General features: G+C 38.8%; 2 protein-coding genes and 1 pseudogene across 4 annotated transcripts; 1 reads left to right on the top strand and 2 right to left on the bottom strand.

The window, feature by feature from the left end:
* Window positions 1-127: 127 nt before the first annotated feature.
* Window positions 128-6,410, bottom strand: LOC113034797 (redox-regulatory protein FAM213A-like). Of its 3 annotated transcripts, none has more exons than XM_026189840.1 (7): window positions 6,326-6,410; window positions 4,268-4,510; window positions 3,324-3,509; window positions 2,808-2,899; window positions 2,562-2,702; window positions 1,067-1,231; window positions 128-987 (listed from the first exon to the last, which is right to left on the bottom strand). In XM_026189840.1, the coding sequence occupies exons 2-7, from the start codon at window positions 4,461-4,463 to the stop codon at window positions 892-894; spliced, it is 876 nt and encodes a 291-aa protein (XP_026045625.1). In that variant the 5' UTR covers window positions 4,464-4,510; window positions 6,326-6,410; the 3' UTR covers window positions 128-891. The 3 variants fall into 3 exon arrangements, with proteins under 3 accessions (XP_026045625.1, XP_026045626.1, XP_026045627.1); XM_026189841.1 differs by lacking the exon at window positions 6,326-6,410 and adding an exon at window positions 4,985-5,218; XM_026189842.1 differs by lacking the exon at window positions 4,268-4,510.
* A 77-nt stretch (window positions 6,411-6,487) lies between these two features.
* Window positions 6,488-8,525, bottom strand: LOC113034798 (redox-regulatory protein FAM213A-like; annotated as a pseudogene).
* Window positions 8,526-16,642: 8,117 nt separating this feature from the next.
* On the top strand, window positions 16,643-23,582 carry mat1a (methionine adenosyltransferase 1A). The gene is made up of 10 exons (XM_026189522.1): window positions 16,643-16,872; window positions 18,387-18,464; window positions 18,720-18,842; window positions 18,935-19,047; window positions 20,087-20,230; window positions 20,427-20,552; window positions 20,651-20,743; window positions 20,833-21,015; window positions 21,112-21,245; window positions 23,039-23,582. The coding sequence occupies exons 1-10, from the start codon at window positions 16,806-16,808 to the stop codon at window positions 23,139-23,141; spliced, it is 1,164 nt and encodes a 387-aa protein (XP_026045307.1). The 5' UTR covers window positions 16,643-16,805; the 3' UTR covers window positions 23,142-23,582.
* The last annotated feature ends 15 nt before the right edge of the window (window positions 23,583-23,597 follow it).

Genomic DNA, 23,597 nt, shown 5'->3' with positions numbered 1-23,597 from the left:
GTCTAAAGGTGAAATGATAGAACATAATAAAACCAGACTCATGCAGAGGAATTCTTTTGGTTTGTTTTTGTTGTTGTGCTTTCAAGGATAAAGTTTTAAATGTTCAAAACTCAAAAAAATACTAAAGTTCTCTGAAAACTCTCATAAGAGCTGTGTAAGTTGTTTTATTAGACCAAGTTTTAACCAATATACAAATTACATTTAAAGAAAAAGAAAAGCACAGATATTGGATGAGGTCTTCTTTATTCACTGTTCTGCAGCTGGTATGCAAATGTGCAGATGCATAAAATTCTCTCTCATACGCACAGTCATACAAAAGCGAGCAACGCCTGCACCACAAACAGTCCTCAACATGACGACAGCAGCAGTGTGTGTGTGTGTGTTTAGGCATCAAACTTGCTCCCCTCGACCAAGAGTTTAGAGTGAAGTTGTCATTATCACACACAGACCGCACGCTCTTGTTATGTCAAAGGAGTGTTTGAGAGCTTGACCAGTAGAAGCAAATTAAGCTTTTACACAGAGTCAACATTTCAAATGTTTCACAGTTATATTCAGATATAAAATTCAGCCATTAGATTAAAGCATCTGATTTTCAAGTGACCTTAAATAAATGGCTGCTGCACCTAAAAGGAAGTGATGCCTTTAATTCCCTAACATTTTCATACCCGTGTCAAGAATCTAGCTTGTAGGTGGCTTGATTTTCATAACCAACAGCAAATTACATGTGCAAAAGTCAGCGGCATCTTATGATATTAAACAACACGGACTTCATAAATACCAGAACGTTACTGAAATAATAATTATATTCGATTTTGACTGAAACTCTGCATGAGGTTAAAAATATTCAATTTGCTATTCAAGTTGTGATCTAATAAAAGCATGCTACGAAAATTATTTCACTGGTACAATTTTTTTAACGGCCTCTAGAACATCGGCCGTGTCCACCTTATCGCCAAACTCCTTCTCGCGGTGTTCCAGGAGGATGCCCTGCCAAAAAACAAAACATGTGCTTAAAAATAGAGACGAATTTTGTGAAGCATCACTGAGCCAAATCTGTGGAAGCTACCTGTTCTGCTGGTCCGATGACAAACACCCCTCCGAGGACAAACCCCTCTCCATTCATGTTGCCCTGGTACCCAGACCTCCAGGCTCGCCTGAAGTTCTGCCACACTCCCAGGCGAATGAACCCCAGGCCTCCCATCCTTCTCTGCACCGGGCCATAAAAACGTTTCTGCAATGCACATTTTAGTTTCAGTCCGCCTCATTTATACACAGCGTACAGCAATTACAGTAGCATTATTTGACTGCTACTCTAAAACTGATTTATCACTGCGTTCTCATGACCCAACACTCTTACTGTCAACAAGCAATCCCTGCACTGCTGCTTGATTTGAGATTAAAGATCATACAAAAGACAGGGGTACTTGTAACTGTGGTTCTGTCAGGACATTCGGTAAAACGGCCCCTTGCAGTTAAGACAAGATGCTGGTCAGGATTAATTTATTCACAGAGCTCCCATTAGAAAAACCATTAGGAGGAAGGAGGAGGGCATTTAAGAGCTTTTTAAGCAGCAGAGGCAATGTCAGAAAGACAAAGAGGAGATATATGCTTGAAAAGCTTAATAGCAGCGAGCTAATGAAACGCGACAGATTAGATCGTGCGTGGATAATGTGTGTGGTGGATACCATTAGAGACGCACTCGTGCCGAGAATGAAAAAGATATCGCTGAGAAAAAAAACTCCAAAGAGTTCAGCGGCGATGAATTCAGCCTTTCACATGAACGATTACCTTCCTTTCAAACAGGCCTCCGCTGCTGTTGTGGGTGTAAATATTTAAAAGCCAAACAATTTATCAGCATTAATAACTGACAGATAACAGTACTCATGTTACCATCATGGCAAATAAACATAACCAAGTGATCATAACGACTATGAGCATGTTGATTTAGACGTTTGCAGTGAATCTCTGCAGAACCTACAATGTAAGTGAAGTGAGTGGCCAACGTTGTTGCCAGCGTTTAAGCTTTTTCTGGTTCATTGCGTGCCAGTGTGACCGTGTCCTGTTTCATATGCGGTGTCGGCCAATAAAAACAAAAAGATGCGACGACTTTTTCCCCTCCTGCGTCTTCACTCTTTGTTGTGGTCAGTTGGTTTTTTGATTTGTTTTTTTTCCTCGGGGGTAAACATATTTGTCCTTCAAGTTTTCCCATTTCTTTGTACATTCCTTCATTTAAATTCCGATCATTTCAGCAATCACCCTGCAGCAATGTGACATTTGTGAGTGTTTATATTGATGCTATGATTACTTTTTTTGGATGATATGGCAGTTATTATTATTCTTTCATATATTAAATTCAAAAAAGTCACCTGAAATGCACAGGAGGACTCGACATGCATTTCAGTACACCATACGGTTTCAGTTACGAGGTAGCTACGATGGTGATTTCCTGCTGAAGCCTAAACCGGAAATCTATGCTAGAGGTTTTTCAGTTCAGCCAGGAACTCTCAGATTATTCTCACAATTTTTCTGAGCATGCCCACTTGTTATCTACAGCTGCTAACCTGTTCATCAATATAGATGTCCCCAGCGAAGTGCGGTCTGAAGTCCCGGATCTCTGTGCCGATGTCCTCTTTCACAACAGCAACCAGAGGGACCCCGAGCTCTTCCAGCTGGGGCTTCAGAGAGGACAGCGCAGAGGCCTCCTGCAGCAAGACAAAAATACCAAAAAGAGAAAATCAATCTCATCACATGCACTTATAGTTGAGTGGAAACAGACAATGTTCATTCACAGAGACTTTTGGCGTCACCTCTCTGCACAAAAATCATCCAGGTCTTCTTACAGCCATGACCACAGCCCCATTCGTCTCCCACAGGCTCTTTGCTTTGATGACCTTCTCATCTGCAGACAAACCCACATTGAACTATTTCTTATCAAATCTTTGACCTCACGCGTTAGCGATTAAACGCAAGTCGCAAAGATTACGAATGCCACAGTTAAAAGAATCTAACAGAGTTTGCAAGATAGAGAAAACAACAAAATGTTCACGGTCACATGGTGCATCTCTTTCACGATGTTCATTAAATACTCAGCATAGGAATTTGACCAAAGTTTACAATGATTTAATCTGCCAGAAAATTCTAGAAAGTGGCTTCACTTTACATACTACACAAAACCTCATTCGCTGCATGTGTAATGTGTCGAAACGCGCACGAGGAAAGGAAACCACATGTGGCTGATTCTAGTGCTTATGTAACTTTATATTTGGTATATCTGGTATATCTGGTACATTCCAATATTGTACCGTATCAGAACGCTTTCTTACCACCCGTGGTGGAGTGCAGATCAGCATCTTCAAGGTACTGCAGCGTTGCATTGGCAGCTTTAGTAAGACACAGATCCGTGTTGGCCAGGAAGATCCCAGTTAGCGCAGCTCCGACGGCACCCAGACCCACAGCCCACATCCCCATTCCAAAGAGCTCGCCCTCCAGCCCAGAAGCAGAGGACAAAACTGCAACACAAAAAAGCAAAAGCATGTTGAGAAGAAGAAACATAAGCATAAGGGACATTAACTGTTCTTTATTAGAACAATATTTCACAGTGCTAGTGCAGACATCACATCTCAACTGAGATTGCATCTCAACAAGGCTCAGCATGCCCATTTTATTTGAATCTGGTGCAGACTGTAGTCTGTGAGTGTGCGTTTGTTTTTGCCACTGTACTCTTATCTAAAACTCACCCATGCGATTAAATTCCTCACACACAAAGATCTGCAGGCAAATTTCGACTAGAGCAAATGTGCTTCTCGATAAAGCACAGCTAACCGCAGAGTTTGTTTTTTGTTGACAGTGTCTTTTAGAAAATATCGCAGCATAACATCAGGCTGCAACTACTTATTTTATTGTTTTAATTATTTAAAACATAATCTATCACCATTTCCCAGAACTGAAAATCTTTAAATATGGTTTGTTTTAGGTTTTTTTTGTAATTTTATTTTCTGAGAACTGGTTTATCGATTAACTGCTGAAGGGTTGGTAAACTGTGCGTATGGGACTCCAATCTGACGTTAATTGAATTATTAAATGACTCGTTTAACTTGTTTGTTTTTGTAACATTTCAACCTGGAGTCATTCCAGTGTACGGTAAGTGGGAAGAAAGAAAAAAAAAAAAAAAAAAAAAAGAGTCGCCATGCACAGGTGAACAAACCTGAAGTCTGGGCTGTGACAGAGATTGGCTAACTGTGTAGGGAGCAATCAAATGTGTCCTTGCCTGAAAGGATCTTGTTTGGGTCTGGACTGGCTTTGGCTTTACTTTGGTGAAACGGGGCAGCCTGGGTCCTTAGAAACTGAGGCCTGGCTGTGGTGGAGGGTTGGCTGCCTGGGTTAGAGCCCCTCACGGAGAGGGCAGAACAGCGGAGGGCAAGCCTCCAGCTCAAAGCTGTGGAACATCTGGACAGAGCCAGCATAGTGGATAAAGTCTGATGATCTGACTACACACACTCTTAAGATTTCGCTGGAAGACAGAAACACAAGTCGTTTCTAAGCAGGTTAAAGCATAGTGCAGTGCAATGCCATAAACAAACAACAGCATAATCCACCTTTATCAAAAGCTAAAGTCAAGGATCGACTTGACAAGTTTAAAGGAAAAGAATTTCAAACTTTTGCTTTCATTGTGATCCAATTATCAGGTTTTACCACCTGTTAAACAAGTTCGCCAGGCTTCAGTTACGCTCACACTGCAGACGGTGCAATCAAATGTAACAAAAGCATAACGTACAAAATGTTTGATCTTCCTTACAAAGTCTACTGTGTAACTATTTTTCAAGTCCCTACTTTTGCCCCTTAAGTTCTCTTCTGTGTAGCAATAAAGACAGAAATTACACTGAAAACCAAAACACTGTTGCCAGTTTACAGCATGCTACACAGAGGGAGACAAATCTGGCTTTTCTATATAGTCAACTTTAAAGTAAGATCAGAAAATACTAACTTGTCTCCATTGCCAAAGAATGAGTGAATGCGTCCCCTCCTGTGGTTCAGCCCATCCGGTTTAAAACTCAATCACCCAAAAGCATTTGAGTTCTGACTCCTTATTACTCAGAAAATGAAGAACCAAAAAAATATAACCGCAGCAGCCAATCATCTGTGCAACGCACACAAGAGTCTGACTTTCTACATCTGCAGAGCCAGAAGTGAAAAAAAGAAAAAAAAAGCTGTCAACACTGACTGCTGATCAGAATCTAGTCTTCCACAAAACATGTAAACAATGAGCACGACCAGTAAATTACAAGTTTCCTAAAAAATAAAATGCTTCACTGGTGATAGCGCAACAAACCCTGTGGTATAAAGTAAATTAGTTGATTTATCTACACTTTATTTGAACGTTTTTTTGCTTTGCTTTTCACTTCTTTCATCTGTCATCTTGCTGTAGAGTGAGTCCTTTAACTCATTTACACCTCAAGTGCATGTCGATGAGAATACCGTGCAACTTTATACTTTTTCTAAAGTAGACGTTTGAATAAAATATTTGACAGCTACAGTAAAAAAGTAACCTGCTACGACATTAAAATAACTTTTTTATTTTATTTTTACTTGTGTTAAAGTATTCATAAGCTTTTCGTGGCTCAATCTGTGACTTTTACCTGGAGAACTAGCGTGTCACTCATTATCACAATTGATAACTCAATGTAATTATGAGCTGATTTGTATAAAGCAGCTATGAGTAGATGTATGGCATTAGTATTGTCTACTCTTTCAATAAAAAAAAAATTAAAAAAAATTCTTATTGCTGGTGGGTTTTTTTAAGTTGCAGTACGTTTGGCCTCTCAGGGCCACCGTAGAAAAGAAAAATAAAACCATTACACTGATGATGTAGAGGTCTCAAAAACCCATGTGTCAACGCATTAATAGTTCCTCTACCTTTGACATTTAGCATACATGTGAATCAGATGATGAGATGGCAAAAACTAACTAACAGTCGCCCACAGATCACACGATACAAATAATGACCTTGATACTGGTAATTGTGTAAGATGTTTGTTTACGATGACAACTGCCCAGGCAGACCAAACTTCAAAACTGTAAATGAAAAGGTGTGATTATCTGGACGATTGCAACTGCGTGAAAGATACTGTCAAAGTCCAGAGAAGTTACTGTGGTTTATCACAGCGTCGCCGCCTCATAGATAAACCGTCTCCCGTAAATTAGCATCTAAAATGAATACCGAGTCTGCAACCTGAGCCAGCCGTGCCTGCCAATGCATCCGTGCTTGCTCCGAAAATGTCACCGTGACAAAGATAATGAAGTAGTTTTTCAAAAAATACACACTTACCAAAATCAATTTAGCCACCAGTAACGCCTCTCACTAAACGGCTTGTCTTCGGACTTTTGCGCAGGCGTACTAACCGATTCTAAGCGCAGGGGAAACTAATCGAGCAAGATTTAATATCGTTTGACGTAATTGAGAAAAGTCAAAGCAAGACTGAGAAACAGGTAAATGTGCGGGCTCTCTATGAGCATCGCTGATGTATCGTTTTATTGTTAACTACTAGGGATGCAGTTTACATTAAATTTTCATCATATTAGGCCCAGATTAAGGTGTTGGTTTTGTGCGCTTTGGGATCAGAGCTGTTCTGTCTTTATTAGTTTAGAAACAACCCATCATTAAAAACACACAAAACATCATTACACAGTCGAGCTCATATAACCAGACATTGAGTCATTACACATTTAAAGTGTCACATTTTAACCACATCGCATGACATCTCAGCTTGTTCATTCTTATTTGCTAGAGGACATGCTTTTAGGAACATGTTATCTATCACTATCACACAAGCTAATAATAATTCTGGCATCTATCCTTTCATGTCTTCTCGCATTTTGCGGGCTGCTCTGAGCACTGCCAGCATATTCACTTTATCCCCAAATTCCTTCTCCCGGTGCTCCAGTAGAATACCCTGGGAGAAGAAATATAATCAATCATAACCAATGAAAATATCCAGATGCACTTGCGATAAGGTATTTTTTCAAACTTCACTTGTGCTCTACCTGATCTCCTGGCCCAATGACAAAGACTCCTCCCAGCACTAGTCCTTCACCTCTTAGGTTTCCCCAGAAGCCCCTCCTGTAGGCCCTCCAGATGTTCCTCCACACACCGATGCGCAGAAACATGGAGAGACACATCCACCTCACTTGTGGGCCATAGAAGTTTTTCTGTGAGAGTGAATATAAAGCTTATTGGCTTTAATTATGAAACCTTCCTTTTTTCTTTGAATATCCCAAAACATTGCATAGAGGAGCAACATAAGACCTTCTGATCCACGTAGACTTTCCCCAAAAAGTATTTCTTGAAGCAGTCCAGCTCCTTGCCGAGGTTTTCTTTCACCACCGCAATGAGGGGAACTTCAAGGTCCTGCAGCTGGGAGTTCAGAGAGGACAGCTCAGCAGCCTCCTAGAGGGACAAGGAAAGAAAGAATCAAAAGCATGAGTGAAAGATAAGCAGTTCTTTTTACACACATGGGTATCTCACTTCATACCTCTCTGCACAGTAATCATCCGGGTCGGCGTACGACCATGACTACAGCTCCAGTCTTCTCCCACAGGGTTTTGGCCTTGTGTCTCTCATGGACTAAAAGAGACAGCAGAGCATTTCTGAATCTAAATGCCACTGAGTTTCCCTTAAAGAAAGAGAACTCACATCCTTAAAATGAACCATATTTATGTGTCTTAAAAATCTTCTCTCCTCTAAATGTTAATGAAAGTTTGAATGGTGTTGGATAATTTTACAAATTTACAATTTTTCACATAATTTAATTACTCTCTCCGTTTATCAGTCTTGCAGACAAGTTCCTGTGTTAATACACACACACACACACACACACACACACACACACACACACACACACACACACACACACACACACACACACACACACACACACACACATATATATATATATACTTTTTCCCACCACAAATAAAAAATACAATTTGAATTTCAAATGTTCAGATCTCTAAGTTGTTATAATTTTAATACTGTTCTTTGACTTACCCCCTCCAGTTGTCTTCAGCTCTGTGTCCTCCAATATTTTTAGGTCGGCCCAGACTGGTTTGGTCTGGAACCAGTCTGTAATGGAGCTTATGACCTCTGCAACAAACAGACTCACTGCCTTCAGGACAGTGGTAACAGTCACCATGGTCCTAAACTGGCTCTATGAAGACCTGCACAGAAAGCAAGCACAAAGATTAACTTTCAGATATGTTTCCGTCTTTATTGCACGCTCATGCAAGCTGGGAATCAAGATGATCTCAAAGTCTTTTCATGGGACAGTCCCTCTGAATGTCACCAAACTAAACAACATAAAATAGTGTCATTAATAATGTATAAGCACTTAACTGAACTAGAATCTGTAAAGTAACTCTTACCAGGCTGTGCTGCACGGAGAAATGTGGAGAAATCTTATGTTTTCAAGCAGCCTGGTAATCTCTCAACCCTCAGATCAGCCCAATCACAGTCAAATCCTTACTCATATGAAGAAAACATGCAAGGAATTCCTCAAAATCTGCTGTTAAACAGGGATTACGATGAGCTGAATTCTCAGTACCAGGTTCAGCATGGTGCAGCACAGACAGCTTATCAAGCAGCAATGCAGACTCGGTGGTGCAACAGCATTTTTGGATATTTATTTAATGAGTTATGTTGTTCTAATTACAATTAAGCTGCTAACATTAATAAATAAAACTAGACATGAACTCAGAGGTTGCTTATGGATGTTGCACTTTTCTGTGATTCTTCATTACTTGCCAGCAAAACAAGCTGAAAGTAACTGGACATCTCTTGTGATCGGCTGAGACCAACACTGACACCTGCAGGAGGTTAACGACATTACAAAGTCTGCAGTAGCTGACTTCCATGATACAAATAGCATTGTTTATTATTGTTTTGCTCATTCATCAATCCCACATTTTAATCAGTTTTCCAGTTATAGCCAAGTCAAGAATTGATTAAACATGCCTCTGTGTACCACACATTAGTCTATTAGACATGTTGAGCCATCTGCAGTTGTGATATTCAGGTTTTGCTCAGTTCCACATATAACGAATTTCATTAATTCATTCTGGGTGTTAGAAAAACATTGTTAAAAAGAAATGTTTTAACTTTACTTAAACGTTTTTATTGAAAAACACTCTCTTTGAGAACTGATTTGATGATTTTTTTTTGTTCAGCTTTTTTTTTTTTTGTACTTTTTAGATTTGTTGTGAAGGACTAATGCAAAGTGTAACTGTCTGCCGTTGAGTGCAATGATCTGCTGAAATTTCTGTTTTATTTTTGTTAAATTGGAAATTTTGTGAAAGCCCAGATTTAACCTCAGATAAACTACAGGTTAAGGAGTTGGTGTCTGGTTTCAGTGTCAGATATATTTGAGTATCATGAGCATAATGGTTGTTGTTTTCCCTAAATCAGATTAATGAAATTACAAATTTTAATCTATTTAAAATGCAAAATCAGTCAAATTCTCACATTTGACCTTGATTTTGACTTATTTTTTTGTAAACTAATTTTTCTTGAAAAGCTAAATGCTGCCCATTAGTTTATTTCTAACCTTGTATCCTTTTCTGCTTGTCCCTATCTGTAGCAATAAAACAACTGATATATGCTTAAAATCAGCATTCCCATTACAATGACATTGCAATTTACTACTTTATTACCTAATAATGCAGTAAAATAGAGTGGGCCAGTAAATAAATAATCGTTTTAATGTAGTGGTTTTGCAGGTGGATATTTCCTGATATTGAGGGCATTGCTATTAATGTTAGAAAAACTGGTGGTAGTACTCTTTTTCAACAAGCCAAAGGACTGAAGATAGAAGATACTGAGGAAAGATTTAATTACACAGAGGCAAGTCAAACGAATATCATGCCTTGCTCCATGATTTCTATGTGGAAAGTGGATTGCTAGAGTGGTATTGAGGGTAATATTTCACTCATTGGTGTCAGCTTCACAGAGGAATGTGCTGAGAGTCCCAAATGGGCTGGAGTACAGATAGGGCAGGGTGACTCTCCACCAGCCCAGCTGCTGCACTCCCTCTGGCTCAGCCATGTGCTGGGTTAATCTGCCCAGAGGCGTCTTTTTGTTGCTGTAAATGATTATAGGTCATTTACTTGGTAACGTAACAGATGACCTGTTTTTGTTTTCGTTTATATTAGAAAAAACTCATCCATTTGTGATGATTTAATGTGCTTTAACCAGTGTGTAAAACTCATCTGTGAGGTTCAAGTGACGTCTTGGCTTTGTTTCCCTGCTGGTGTTCCCGTCACACTAACACACAAATGCAAACATATAAACAAATGTAGAACACTGTTGTGTGGGACCAGTGCTGCTGGGAGTGTGTGGGACAGACAGCCAATCAAAGCTGAAGAACTGCGCCCCACCTCCTGTGTGGTGTTGTTGCTCATTTGCATTGGTTGACATGTTACGTTCTTATTGCACTCGTGAAGCCAATCAGCGAGCTAAATCTGTAGTTAAAGAAGGAGAGTGAGAATGATAGCAATTGTAATCTGTGCCTGGTACCTTGATGGTGGAGATAGATTTGCTTTCTTTATTTGTTAAAATTGTGAGCAAATTGTAATAATCATATTTTTGATATGAAAGGATTTTCAAGCCAATAATTCAGATGACTACAAACAACAAGCCAGTAGGTAGTAAAAGTCTGCAAAACCACAAACTTTTGATAAGAAATCACTATGTATCTGAGCATATAGTAAATTAAATCTGGTGACAAACTGTGTGCATTATCTGCTGTTTACTGACTGCTGCTGCTTATATAACAAGTTGTAGGGCACACACTAAACCCTCTGCAATCTCTCAACTGTGCAATAAAAGTCCAAGCCAGGAGAGATCCGACTTTTCCTGCCTGCTCTCACTGCCATCCAGATGAAACTGGTTGGTGACTAGATGAGCTCAGGTTGTGGAGAGGTGAGCTGCAGAGGTAAACTGCATGTCCTTGAACCTGAGGAAAGACAAACAGGTGTTAACACCCACTCCCTCTGAGGCCCTCGGGGTTCGCTTAACATATCTTGTTCTGTCAAGTTTGAGTCTGACTGACCCTCAAGCCCCGAGGTGACCCAGAAACCATGACCCGGCTTTAAAAGACACACTTTCAGGTAGCCAATCAAACAGGAGGAGGTTACACTGTCACGTGGCTTGATCTTGTCAAAGTGCTTTCGGATTGGAGGGGCAACATTGGGAAATATTGCAGCTTAAATGACGATTAAAAAGAAATGGAACTTGGTAATTAATGTTCAAAATACGTGAAGGTTTAAATACACTGGAAAGCTCCCTTGTAGAAATACAAAGTTCATAAGTCTACTATCTTTTGTGCTTTTCATTTTCCGACAGGCTCTTAGTAGCTGAAAGTTCAAGAGGATTTGAACTTTAGACCCTATCTAGTGTGTGTGTCTTCGGTAAATTTCAAACACACAATGACTAATTAAAAGATATCAAACAATTCATGGTTACATGGCACATTTTAGTGTATACCCAAATGTTCCTCCACATCAATTAAATAGAAGAAAAATAAATAAGACAGCTCTACATGGAGTTTCTTTATAGAAACAAAATAGTAACGATAATCTTCAATGAATGGAGCTTATACTAATAATTTCTAATTAGCTTGAATTAATATGATAATCAGTTTAAGAACTCAGAGTGGTCCCCACTACAGGGATTGTAGAATTATTAGGCAAGTTGTATTTTTGAGGAATAATTTTATTATTGAACAACAACCATGTTCTCAATGAACCCAAAAAACTCATTAATATCAAAGCTGAATGTTTTTGGAAGTAGTTTTTAGTTTGTTTTTAGTTTGAGCTATTTTAGGGGGATATCTGTGTGTGCAGGTGACTATTACTGTGCATAATTATTGGGCAACTTAACAAAAACAAATATATACCCATTTCAATTATTTATTTTTACCAGTGAAACCAATATAACATCTCCACATTCACAAATATGCATTTCTGACATTCAAAAACAAAACAAAAACAAATCAGCGACCAATATAGCCACCTTTCTTTGCAAGGACACTCAAAAGCCTGCCATCCATGGATTCTGTCAGTGTTTTGATCTGTTCACCATCAACATTGCGTGCAGCAGCAACCACAGCCTCCCAGACACTGTTCAGAGAGGTGTACTGTTTTCCCTCCTCGTAAATCTCACATTTGATGATGGACCACAGGTTCTCAATGGGGTTCAGATCAGGTGAACAAGGAGGCCATGTCATTAGTTTTTCTTCTTTTATACCCTTTCTTGCCAGCCACGCTGTGGAGTACTTGGACGCGTGTGATGGAGCATTGTCCTGCATGAAAATCATGTTTTTCTTGAAGGATGCAGACTTCTTCCTGTACCACTGCTTGAAGAAGGTGTCTTCCAGAAACTGGCAGTAGGACTGGGAGTTGAGCTTGACTCCATCCTCAACCCGAAAAGGCCCCACAAGCTCATCTTTGATGATACCAGCCCAAACCAGTACTCCACCTCCACCTTGCTGGCGTCTGAGTCGGACTGGAGCTCTCTGCCCTTTACCAATCCAGCCACGGGCCCATCCATCTGGCCCATCAAGACTCACTCTCATTTCATCAGTCCATAAAACCTTAGAAAAACCAGTCTTGAGATATTTCTTGGCCCAGTCTTGACGTTTCAGCTTGTGTGTCTTGTTCAGTGGTGGTCGTCTTTCAGCCTTTCTTACCTTGGCCATGTCTCTGAGTATTGCACACCTTGTGCTTTTGGGCACTCCAGTGATGTTGCAGCTCTGAAATATGGCCAAACTGGTGGCAAGTGGCATCTTGGCAGCTGCACGCTTGACTTTTCTCAGTTCATGGGCAGTTATTTTGCGCCTTGGTTTTTCCACACGCTTCTTGCGACCCTGTTGACTATTTTGAATGAAACGCTTGATTGTTCGATGATCACGCTTCAGAAGCTTTGCAATGTTGAGACTGCTGCATCCCTCTGCAAGATATCTCACTATTTTTGACTTTTCTGAGCCTGTCAAGTCCTTCTTTTGACCCATTTTTCTCAGTCAATCATTAACAAATACTCTCTTTTTGTGAGTTCACATGTACACACAGCAACATGCGCTTGTGTTGAGCATTTTTAGACCAAAACATACAGGGGTGTATGATCCAGAGGTCAATCAGTTATGACACCAGAGTGGTTCTCCACTTTCTTTGGCATCAAACAGGACTTTCACATCTTCTCTGGTTTGATGTAGTTCACGTTTTGTTATGTTAAATCCCCTCTGACCTCTGTCTCCTATTAGATAGCTTATTATTAGATTTTGAAGGTAGCGCAGTGTCCCTGTGGTAGGACACTCAGTACACTCTAAATCTAACCAGGTTCTGACTGGTTTTATTTTTTACAGCAGGAGACATGAGTAAATAAGGCGTGTCTACTAACAATCTCCTACTATATTCTTATTGCCCAACATATTTGCTAAGTCATGCTTTAAAATCTGAGATAGCAATGTACAAAGGAAATTAGGTATTTTAGATCAATCCATAAAAATAGTTTGATTGCTGTTATTTTGCATTTCATGTATACAGTTCACTCTTTCAACTAGGAATTTAGGTTATCCAATTTTTATTTGTAATGTCAAATTAGGTTTCATTGTTTTTCATGTAATTATTACTAAAACAACACAGGTAGATAAATTATTTCTGGCTAATTTCTACAATTGAAAAATGTTTCAGTTAGCACTAAGCTAATTTATGTTTGAATATTAGGCGATTTTTTAGCTAAATATTAGCTAACTGTGCATTGCTAGTGACATTTTAACTGTTGCTTTCAGCTAAGTATATATAATTAACACGTGCCTACTATTTCAAATTAACTATTTAAGATCAGCTATTGATGCATTTGTCAACTGTTTAAGGTTTTCAGCTTATATGATGAATTAGAGTTGAAAAACAAATGATTTAGCCATAAACAAAGGGTTTTGTTTTTGTTTTGTTTTTTTACTATCTATGATTTTAGCTAAATGTCTAAATTTTTAGCTGTTTCTTAACAGTTACGATATCGTTGTTAACTGTTAGCTGTTTTCTTTGGCTATCAAGTATTTTAATAATTTCAGATTGCCTGATAATGGTTTCATCTAATTATTGTTATCACTACTAATTTTTTTTTCCTTTACATTTATATTACAACATTACTTTTAGCTAAATATCTCTAATTAGCCAGGGGTGGGAGTGGGAGGTTGTTTGACTGTTTGTTTTTTATATTTCTTGTTTTTGCTTTTACCTTTGGCTTAATATTTAACAGTACATCAGTTAAAAACAGTACTTTTATTGCTTTTAATATCTTAGCTAACAATCTTAAGCTATTAACTCTTTGTCCATTATGTTAATCTACTATTTATATTTTTCTCTATGATAACGATACAATAAATGTTTCGTAGATATTTTGTTGACTCTATTTACATATAGGGGATTTTCACATACTTCGCTGAAGACATATGTGCCACCCTGCCAAGACCTCTTGTCCCTCCTTTGCCCCCTTTGTAAAATTTTCTAGCTACACTATGCTAATTTATATTACCTTTAAATATTTTAACTATAAACTATATAATAGATAGTTCAGATATCTTAGCTAGATAGCTGTGCAGATTTCAGGTTCGGTGAGCATGCTACTTATGTGAGTGGTATTTATTTGTAAGTCAACACAGCTGTTTCTCATTTTCGCCTACCCTCCTGTATTTCCTAAAAATTCCAAATTCCTCTCTTGTGTGCATTCCTGATTATCAGTTGTTTTCACTAATTTCATCAAGCCGATTATTATTGCAAAGCTCTTGTTTTCAGCAATAAGTTCCACAATGCATAATACATACATCAAATCTGCTTTAAAAGTCCCAAAGCTGTCAGGAAGAGTGGTATTTTATTCACTACAGGAAGCTAGTTAAAATTCTCATCTCATTTCTCAAGGCCAACTCAACACTGAGTGAAATTAGAGCCAGATGATGGAAAGACGTAGAGAAAAAGGATTGGCCCACTGCACTCTTGTTGCATTTAATGGGACAAGAAACTGAGTCAGAGCCATTTTTCTGTATGTTAATGTTTCTTCAAGCATGTATTGTGTTTGTATTTCTATGATAGTGAGGATCTTTTCCTAAGCATCCCTTTATAGCTCCTAATATTTTGCAAAAACACAGACACGGTGAATCACGAGAAGGTCATTAGGTATCTAAGAGACAGATCTTCATTTATTTGATCTTCTCTCCAGACAGGGTTTGATATTTTCTGCAGTTGTATACAAAGACAAGAGCCCCAGGCTGGGACTTGGATGGAAAAGTGCATTCAGGCAACAGGTGACTGTCTTCTCTAAACCTAATTATTGGCAATGAAATAAACTAATTATATAGATCTGAACCAAAGTACAAATTTCACGTATTTATTCTTTTTAAAATGTCTTTTGCTTTTAGAGTGTTTTTTCTTTAAAGTTGTGACTTTATTGGGACTTGGAGATTTCAATTAGAGAATACAGTCATAAAAAAACAGGTATGTTTGCTCATGTAGTGGAGTGGAGTTTTGAGGCAGTATTTTTTAACCTTAATTTTCCCTTTAATTTGATTTCTATTTGAATTGCACTAATAATTAAAATCAGATGTTATAAATAGGACACTTATGATGAAGGTGACTGTTTTGTGCCCTTTAAATCAAATGTGCCTTTATATGGTACATTTTTGTGGTTGGTATTTGTAGTTATTAAACTACTGGCAAATGTCTACATGATGAAATGAATCGTAAGCTTGAAAATATTTGAGCAGTAACAATGTTTAATAGCACCGAGTAGAGTATAAAGAAGTATAAAAAAGAAGTATAAAATTCATAAGCAGCTCAAGTGTATTCGAAGAAATGTTGGTCAATTTCCAGCTGCAGTTTAATAAAATGTAAAATCAGGAAAACGTATCAAATTCAAATGAATGAATAGAAAATCATTTTGGTCAGTACACCAAATAATGAACTACACTGTAAAAGGAAACATTAAAATGTAGTACAGTGTTCTGTTTTTAATTTATTTCCATATTTTTGAAACCACAGATTGATTTTTTTCTATTTTATTTGTTGATTTAGTTTTACTGTGTAACTTTTAAAGTTTCTCTTATTCATAAGTCCTTTCTAGTAATTTTTTGTGTCTTTTCACCACAGCAGTGTAAACTGATTTACTTGAATGATGTAAACACAAGTAATTGCATCATTTTCCTGCTAACAGCAGCTACCTTTCTCTCTCTGTCCATAGGCTACCCTAACTTGGCTGTCCCACCTGTGTGTTGTGGGGGGTAGGGGAACTCCTTCTCAAAGATGTTTCTGCTTGGACACGGAAACGTCCCGCCCTGAAGCAGAGCAGTCAGAGCAGGTGGAGACTGAAAACACACTATTGAACATTACAATGTTTACAAAGGGTTAACAAGCAGTTTGAGCTGAAATTCCCTCCCATCATCCACTCCCCCTGGAATGGACTGTCCCATGGATTCGTGTGTGTGTGTGTGTGTGTGTGTGTGTGTGTGTGTGTGTGTGTGTGTGTGTGTGTGTGTGTGTGTGTGTGTGTGTGTAAATGAGTTACAGAATGCGTGTGTGTCCCCTTAGCCATATATATTGGGCCATGTGGACACAGATGTGAAGTTTGCAGGACAGATTACGCTTTGGCTGCAGGGCTGTTGGCCTCCCTTTCTTTTATCTTTCTGGTAAAGAACGCCAGTAGGAATATAAAGCCACCTTAGGATCTCTCTGCACTGGAAATTGAATAACCTTACCCCACAGAAAAAATGAGTGATCATCTGGAAGAAGGTTCTTTCATGTTCACTTCAGAGTCCGTTGGAGAGGGACATCCAGGTGAGTCTTTTTACAAAGTCTAGCCACCTCTGCTACAGTGACATTAAATTTTAATGCATTCAATTATAAGCTCAACACTTCCATTGAAAATGCAGTGTTATCTTGCAGAAATAGCATGCATATAAATAAACTTGATGCAAGCTGGACACTATGTCCAAAGTAACTCCACAGTGCTGCGTGTTTACCCGCCAGGCATGGATGGTATTCCATTCACAGCAACATGTGTTTAGTGGCCTTCACTCTCACTTGTAGGCAGCTGGAAGCAAATGTGTGTCTGACTGGTGCACAGTTACATGCTTAAAAAATGTCCAAGAAGAGGGCAGACACACACGTTTAATTTAGTGTGCAAAAGAAGAGATCTAAAGACACGCAAAATGCTCTTCAAGAACAATGTCTCAAGTACACAATAAGATAAGAAGTGACAATGTGGTAAAATTAGTTTGACTATGTTATACTTTAATCTAGTTAAATTATATCAAATACTCAGTAAAATGACTCCCAGATGTTCCACACAAACCTTGCTTAACTTGTAGTAGTACAAGTAAAGAACTCTGTCCTCCATGTTGCCTTTAAACCCCACGGTGCCCCGTCAATGTGTTTTGTAATCCTTTCACAAATATGTAACCTTTCAAAGTCCCATGTGCTAAATCGATAATGAGTAAGAGTTGTGCAGCTTCACAGACAGGGGCAGTATCACATAAATGCCGACTGTTAAAAAATTAAATAAATAAAATAATTAAAAAGTAAAACTGCTCTTTTAATCTGGATCTATATTAATGTAGTTCTGAAGTAAAAGTATGCTAATCTGACAAAGTGCTTATGAGAGGATGAAGCATACAAAAGGTAATACCAATGCGCCTGAATTCAAAATCCCTTTCAAACTGTCCTCTGAAACAGCAAGTGATGTAGATCCATGTGTCACACATCATGGTGTCCCTGTATTTATCATTTAAGGAGGTTCTTTTAAAAAAAAATAATTTCATTTTGGAAGCACGTAGCACTCCTGAAGCCAATTTTAATGATAAACTTCACAGGTTTGAAGTTTTACTTCTACTGTTTGTTCAGTAACAGAGTTGGGTGGCCTTGGCAGAACATTGCAGTACACACTTTTGAATTTGATAACACAACTCAAAGTCTGGGCTGTTCCCACAGATAGTGGCTATTTTAGTGGCTTTTCCTAAGATGCACCTGTTTCACCAGCAGAGTAGTCAGATGCTGATGGGCTTTCTGATGTAACCGGTCTCCTGCATTGCTTCAGCAGGACGACACAGACAGATGAATGGGATGTATAGTGAGGCATTGCCCTGCTGCCATGCTAAAGTAAAACATTCAACTACTGCTATGTGAAATATTAGGATGTAACCTTTCATGCTTTCATATAAATTACAAAATTGACATCTTCTATTATTAGTGTTAGGCTAAGCGTGCAATTTAAAATGCAATATGTTGTTTTTTTCAATGCATTTGTAAAAAATCTTCGGAATCTGATGTTTTTACCTGTTATGTGTCCACAGACAAGATTTGTGACCAGATCAGTGATGCTGTCCTGGATGCACATCTGAAGCAGGATCCCGATGCCAAAGTGGCCTGTGGTGAGCCAGAATTTGTCTCTTTTTCCGTAAAAAAAAATGGCAAAACCAAGAAGAGGCACAATCTAATGAATCAGTTTGTCTTAGCAAAAAAAGGGACCACATGATGAAGGCAGAGTATAAGCCAACTAACCCACTGGTCTGAATTTCACCTGGATTTTATGTCGTATGCAGTGTTGATACTGTTTATTGTATTTCAGTGTGGACAACTTGCTGGTGATGGCAAAACAGCTTTGTAATTAAAGTTTGCATTGGCAGAGACGGTGTGTAAGACTGGCATGGTGTTGCTCTGCGGAGAGATCACATCTCGGGCCGTCGTGGACTATCAGAGGGTGGTGAGGGACACCATCAAGCACATCGGCTACGACAACTCGGAGAAAGGTGAGAAAGCAAAAAAATAGACATTATTTCTGTTCTCTGTATTTAGCGTTTCCCTCTTAACCATCTCAATCCAATTCACTTCCCTTCTGAAGGTTTCGACTACAAGACATGTAATGTGCTGGTGGCCCTGGAGCAGCAGAGTCCAGACATTGCTCAGGGGGTCCATGTTGACCGGAAAGAAGAAGACATTGGAGCTGGAGACCAGGTAGGGCCACAGCAGTGTCACTGGGTCACTTTGGCTTGACAAGTGAGTGACCCTGACCGAGCACAGTTTGTTTGACTCTTTACTTCAACAGTAGAGAATACAGACGAGATCTGGTGCAATAGTGTTGGTGTGTTCAGGTTTATCAGTTCAGTAGAGGTGGAAAAAGTAGTTTTATCTAGTCCAATATTTAAAATCCTAAATGTTACAAGCTGATTGTAAGGCAGAAAAATGTGCTTCGTGACTGATATATCATTATTAGATTCGATAAGTGTTTATGTTACTTTTGCAAATAAATGTATTGTAGTATAGTAAATAGGGTCCCCAGCCAAGTGTTTGTGGCTCTTTAAAGGGTCACAAATTTGAGGATAAAACTTTGATGTGTAGAGGCGAAACTTCCTTTTCATGAAATTGCTCACAGTCTTTAAGTAATCTGAAGCATGATAAAAAATATGTCCAGTATGTCGTGGAGTAGAAGTATAATGCAGCAGAGAAAGGAAATTATTAAATTATACAATTGTATATGAGTGCAGTACTTGAGTGAATCAGTGTAGTTTAATCAGTAACACCATCATCATCCTTAATAGTTTGGGCAAAAGATAAAGAAATAACATGTTTAGATTAAATTGATGCTTTCTCTGCATTATACCTCAGTAAGAGACAAACTCACGGCTCAGGATCATTATTTCTATAACAGACTTCTGGCTGAAAAAAATTATCCCATGCTTAAGACTAACCAATGAAATATGGAGTAATTTGACTATATTATATATAAAGTCCCATAACCATACACGGTATAATCTACCTGATATTTGTTTTTATCATTTCAACATCTACTTCTATTTTGTCTTCTATAAATGCCTGTATGACCATTAGCCATTATTGTTCTTTTCATAGCTTATATTTTATGTATTTTGTGTCATATGATAATAGAAAGTGCTGAAGATATTACTGATAAAAGAGCATGCTGAATATCAGTATTTTGATATTCCTTGTTTACTTCTTTGTTTTGCCTTCACTGATTTTCTGACTCGTTCTGTAGGGTCTGATGTTCGGCTATGCCACAGACGAGACGGAGGAGTGCATGCCGCTCACCATCGTCTTAGCTCACAAACTCAATGAAAAGATGTCTGAACTTAGACGCAATGGCATCGTTCCCTGGCTGCGTCCCGACTCTAAAACACAGGTGAGGTCGTGCAACATGTGCACATTTTTTACTTACCCAAAACACAACGCCACAGCAGTTTGGGAACTTTTTCTTTCAAGCTTGGATATATTTCATTAGAAAATCTGATAACCTGTCTGAAGCTGTGTTGTCACAGGCACCATAAAACAGCTAACTACAGCTTCAGTGAGTGTACCAATTCTTGTTAATCCCACAGGTGACCGTGCATTATGACCAGAAAAATGGAGCTGTGATCCCCAAGAGAGTTCACACCATTGTGATCTCTGTCCAGCACGATGACGGCGTCACTCTGGAGGAACAACAGAGAGTCCTAATGGAAATGGTAGATCCTCATGAACACACCTGACTGGGCTCTGTGTAATGTGTCGTGTGGGAAATAAAGTCACATGTTTGGTTTTAATGCTGGCTTGTTTCTGTCAGGTGATCAAATCCGTGGTCCCTGCAAAATATTTGGACAGCAAAACCGTCTACCATCTCCAGCCAAGTGGTCGCTTCGTCATTGGAGGACCACAGGTAATCATCACACACTGGGGGAAAAATAATAAAGCAAACTAGAAAGTCATCACTGGTTTTTGCTCATCTTCTTCCTTTTTTGCAAACAGGGTGATGCTGGTGTAACAGGAAGGAAGATTATTGTAGACACATACGGTGGCTGGGGGGCTCACGGTGGCGGAGCTTTCTCTGGCAAAGATTTCTCAAAGGTTGATCGCTCTGCTGCCTATGCTGCTCGCTGGGTGGCCAAGTCTCTGGTTAAAGCCAAACTGTGCAGGAGAGTTCTGGTTCAGGTGAAGTTACAGCTTAACCCTCCAAAGCTGTGCATAGATGACAGATGACTGGAGTACAGTACAAATATGCAAACCACATCTCTGTGTGTGTTCCAGGTGTCTTATGCGATTGGAGTGGCCCAACCTCTTTCCATCTCCTTGTTCACATACGGGTCCTCTCAGAAGTCAGAGTCAGAATTGCTCAAGATTGTCAACAAGAACTTTGATCTCAGGCCAGGAGTCATTGTCAGGTAAAAACACATAAACATGACGTTTGCATAAGATTAAATATGAATATTTACTCAAACATGAAGATGTTCTGCTTGCTTTCTAAATATGAGTTAAAAAAAATTAGGAACTATTTTTGGCATTTTGAGGATTAAATAACTGATCAAAAATCAGATTCATCATATATCTTGATGAATTTAGAATAGAATAGAATAGAATAATCCTTTAATTGTCCCACAAGGGGAAATTTGGTTGTAACAGCAGCCAGAAAGACACATATACAAACAAACAGTACACAGGACACAGAACAGAAACATACACAATTTTTTTTCTTTACATATTTACATCAAGGACAATGGTTACTATAAACACGAGTACTGTACAGTTATTAAATAAAATAAAATAAACTACAGATAAGAGGAAAACCCAGGTTGTAGTGCGAATCGGTTGATTAAATTATTGCAGTTACAGCGCAGATGTAAACATCTATGATTGTTGGGAGCAGTTTTGATTGTACAGTTCAGCAACATTTACATGAATTTAATATATAAGTAAATATTTAAGTTCAAACTTCAGTTCAACTTTATTTATATAGCTCCAATTCACAACAACAGTTGCCTCAAGGTCCTTTATTCTGTAAGTTAAAGACCATACAATATTAGAAAGACCCCTAACAATGACCAAGCATTTGGCGACAGGGTGAAGGAAGAACTCCCTTTCAACAGGAAGAAACCTCCAGCAGAACCAGGCTCAGGGAGGGGCAGGGGAAGAGGGGAAAGAGAAGCAAACTAAGAGAGAATCACACCAAAAATCAAAGTTGAAATTGTTGAAGTATAGTTAGATACAGAAAATTCTTCCTCTTTTCTTTTCTTTTTTTTCAATACTATCCATTGGAGAGGGAATCGTGGTGGACACATAACCCGCCGGGTGGCTTCAAAGATATGATATCCTTTTTGCTGTCCTTTTACATTTAGATTCTTCCACTTTTAGCTGATCCTTTTAGGATAATTTCCCTCTATTTAAACCTAGCCCTAGATTTCCCTTTTCTATTATAATGTTCTTGTTGAGATGCAGCGTTATAGGTGAGCATTTCATTTTAAAGTGGATCTATTATGCTGTTTGTTTATTTTATCCATCTTCACTCTACTAATGTAGCGTTGCATGATTCACATATAAAAATAATGATTTATTTGATAATAAGCTTTGGTGCAGCCCTTTAGTTCATCCTCTTTCTTTTGATTGGCTGCCCCTCCAACAGGAACACAGCATCCACTCTAACTGATATAGTACAGAGCAAAACAAGAAGAAAGTTGTGTTTTGAGATGTTTTACTAATATGAACATTCATCATTGTAACAGTATATATATAACAGAAAGTAACTTAAAGCACAGTAACTTTAAGTAACTTAAAGCACTTAAAGTACCCAATTTAAAGTACTCAACAATAACAACTACTTTTAATTGATTTACCAAAATCTTTAATTGTTAAGAGCCGCATAACCAATGACTTCATTTTGGTTCAAGTGTTTAAGAGTTCTGTAATCGATAAATGTTGGAGGTTGGTCCAAAGTGCAGTACAAGCCATTCTGACACACAGACAAACTTTGCCACCCATGTACGCCAAATACAAACAAAAAACTCCAAGCTCACAAGAGGACATGCAAACAATCAGTGCTTACAGCTCATTGCACAACATGTTTCACCTTTATGGTTTTTTTCTGCTCTGTATAAGAATTTATGGCTTCAAATGGTTTTGATCAAAATCTTCACAGTCCTTTCTCACCAGCGATGTCTCATCCCTTGTGTGTTCTTCTTAGGGATCTGAACCTGAAGAGGCCGATTTACCAGCAGACAGCCTCTTACGGCCACTTTGGCCGACCGGAGTTTTCTTGGGAAGTGCCCAAAAAGCTTGTCTTGTAAATACTCCACCAGCCTGTCCTGATCTCCACCTGGATGCTGAACAAGACTCCTCTTCATGGACTACAACTTCCAGCTCCAATGCAACTGATTGAACACTTTTTTAACAGAAAAACAAAACAAAACAACTGAAACCACAGTTAGGGAGGGATAAGTCAGCTTTCAAGATGTGAGAAGGTAGTTATACGTGTGAGCAGTTGTAGCCAGCAGACATATGAAGGGACATCCTCCCAGTGAGGAGAGGGACATTGCAGATGGCATCTCAGTAACTAATCTTTTTTCACTGTCCTTTCCGAGGCCAAATAACCTCCAGGTATCGGTGCTTTAAAAATACACATACAATCACTAGTCAAAGTCAGTAAAGTAAAGGGACAGTACAATAGTAAAATATAAATACCTCCACATCACTAGCAGCAGTGTTTTACCTCAAAGCTGTTGGGGGGGGGGGGGGGGGGGGGG

This window comes from Astatotilapia calliptera, chromosome 13 (genome assembly GCF_900246225.1).
Source record: "Astatotilapia calliptera chromosome 13, fAstCal1.2, whole genome shotgun sequence".
In the NCBI taxonomy this organism is placed as follows: domain Eukaryota; kingdom Metazoa; phylum Chordata; class Actinopteri; order Cichliformes; family Cichlidae; genus Astatotilapia; species Astatotilapia calliptera.
Note: the sequence above shows the minus strand (reverse complement) of the source record. Positions and strands in the feature narration are given on the sequence as shown.

Bases quoted from the DNA above. Each gene is read 5' to 3' on its own strand.
- mat1a (XM_026189522.1), top strand. From the start codon at position 16,806: ATGAGTGATCATCTGGAAGAAGGTTCTTTCATGTTCACTTCAGAGTCC. The intron at 21,016-21,111 runs GTGAAGTTACAG...TGTGTGTTCCAG, and splicing joins GCAGGAGAGTTCTGGTTCAG to GTGTCTTATGCGATTGGAGT. The intron at 21,246-23,038 runs GTAAAAACACAT...TGTTCTTCTTAG, and splicing joins AGGCCAGGAGTCATTGTCAG to GGATCTGAACCTGAAGAGGC.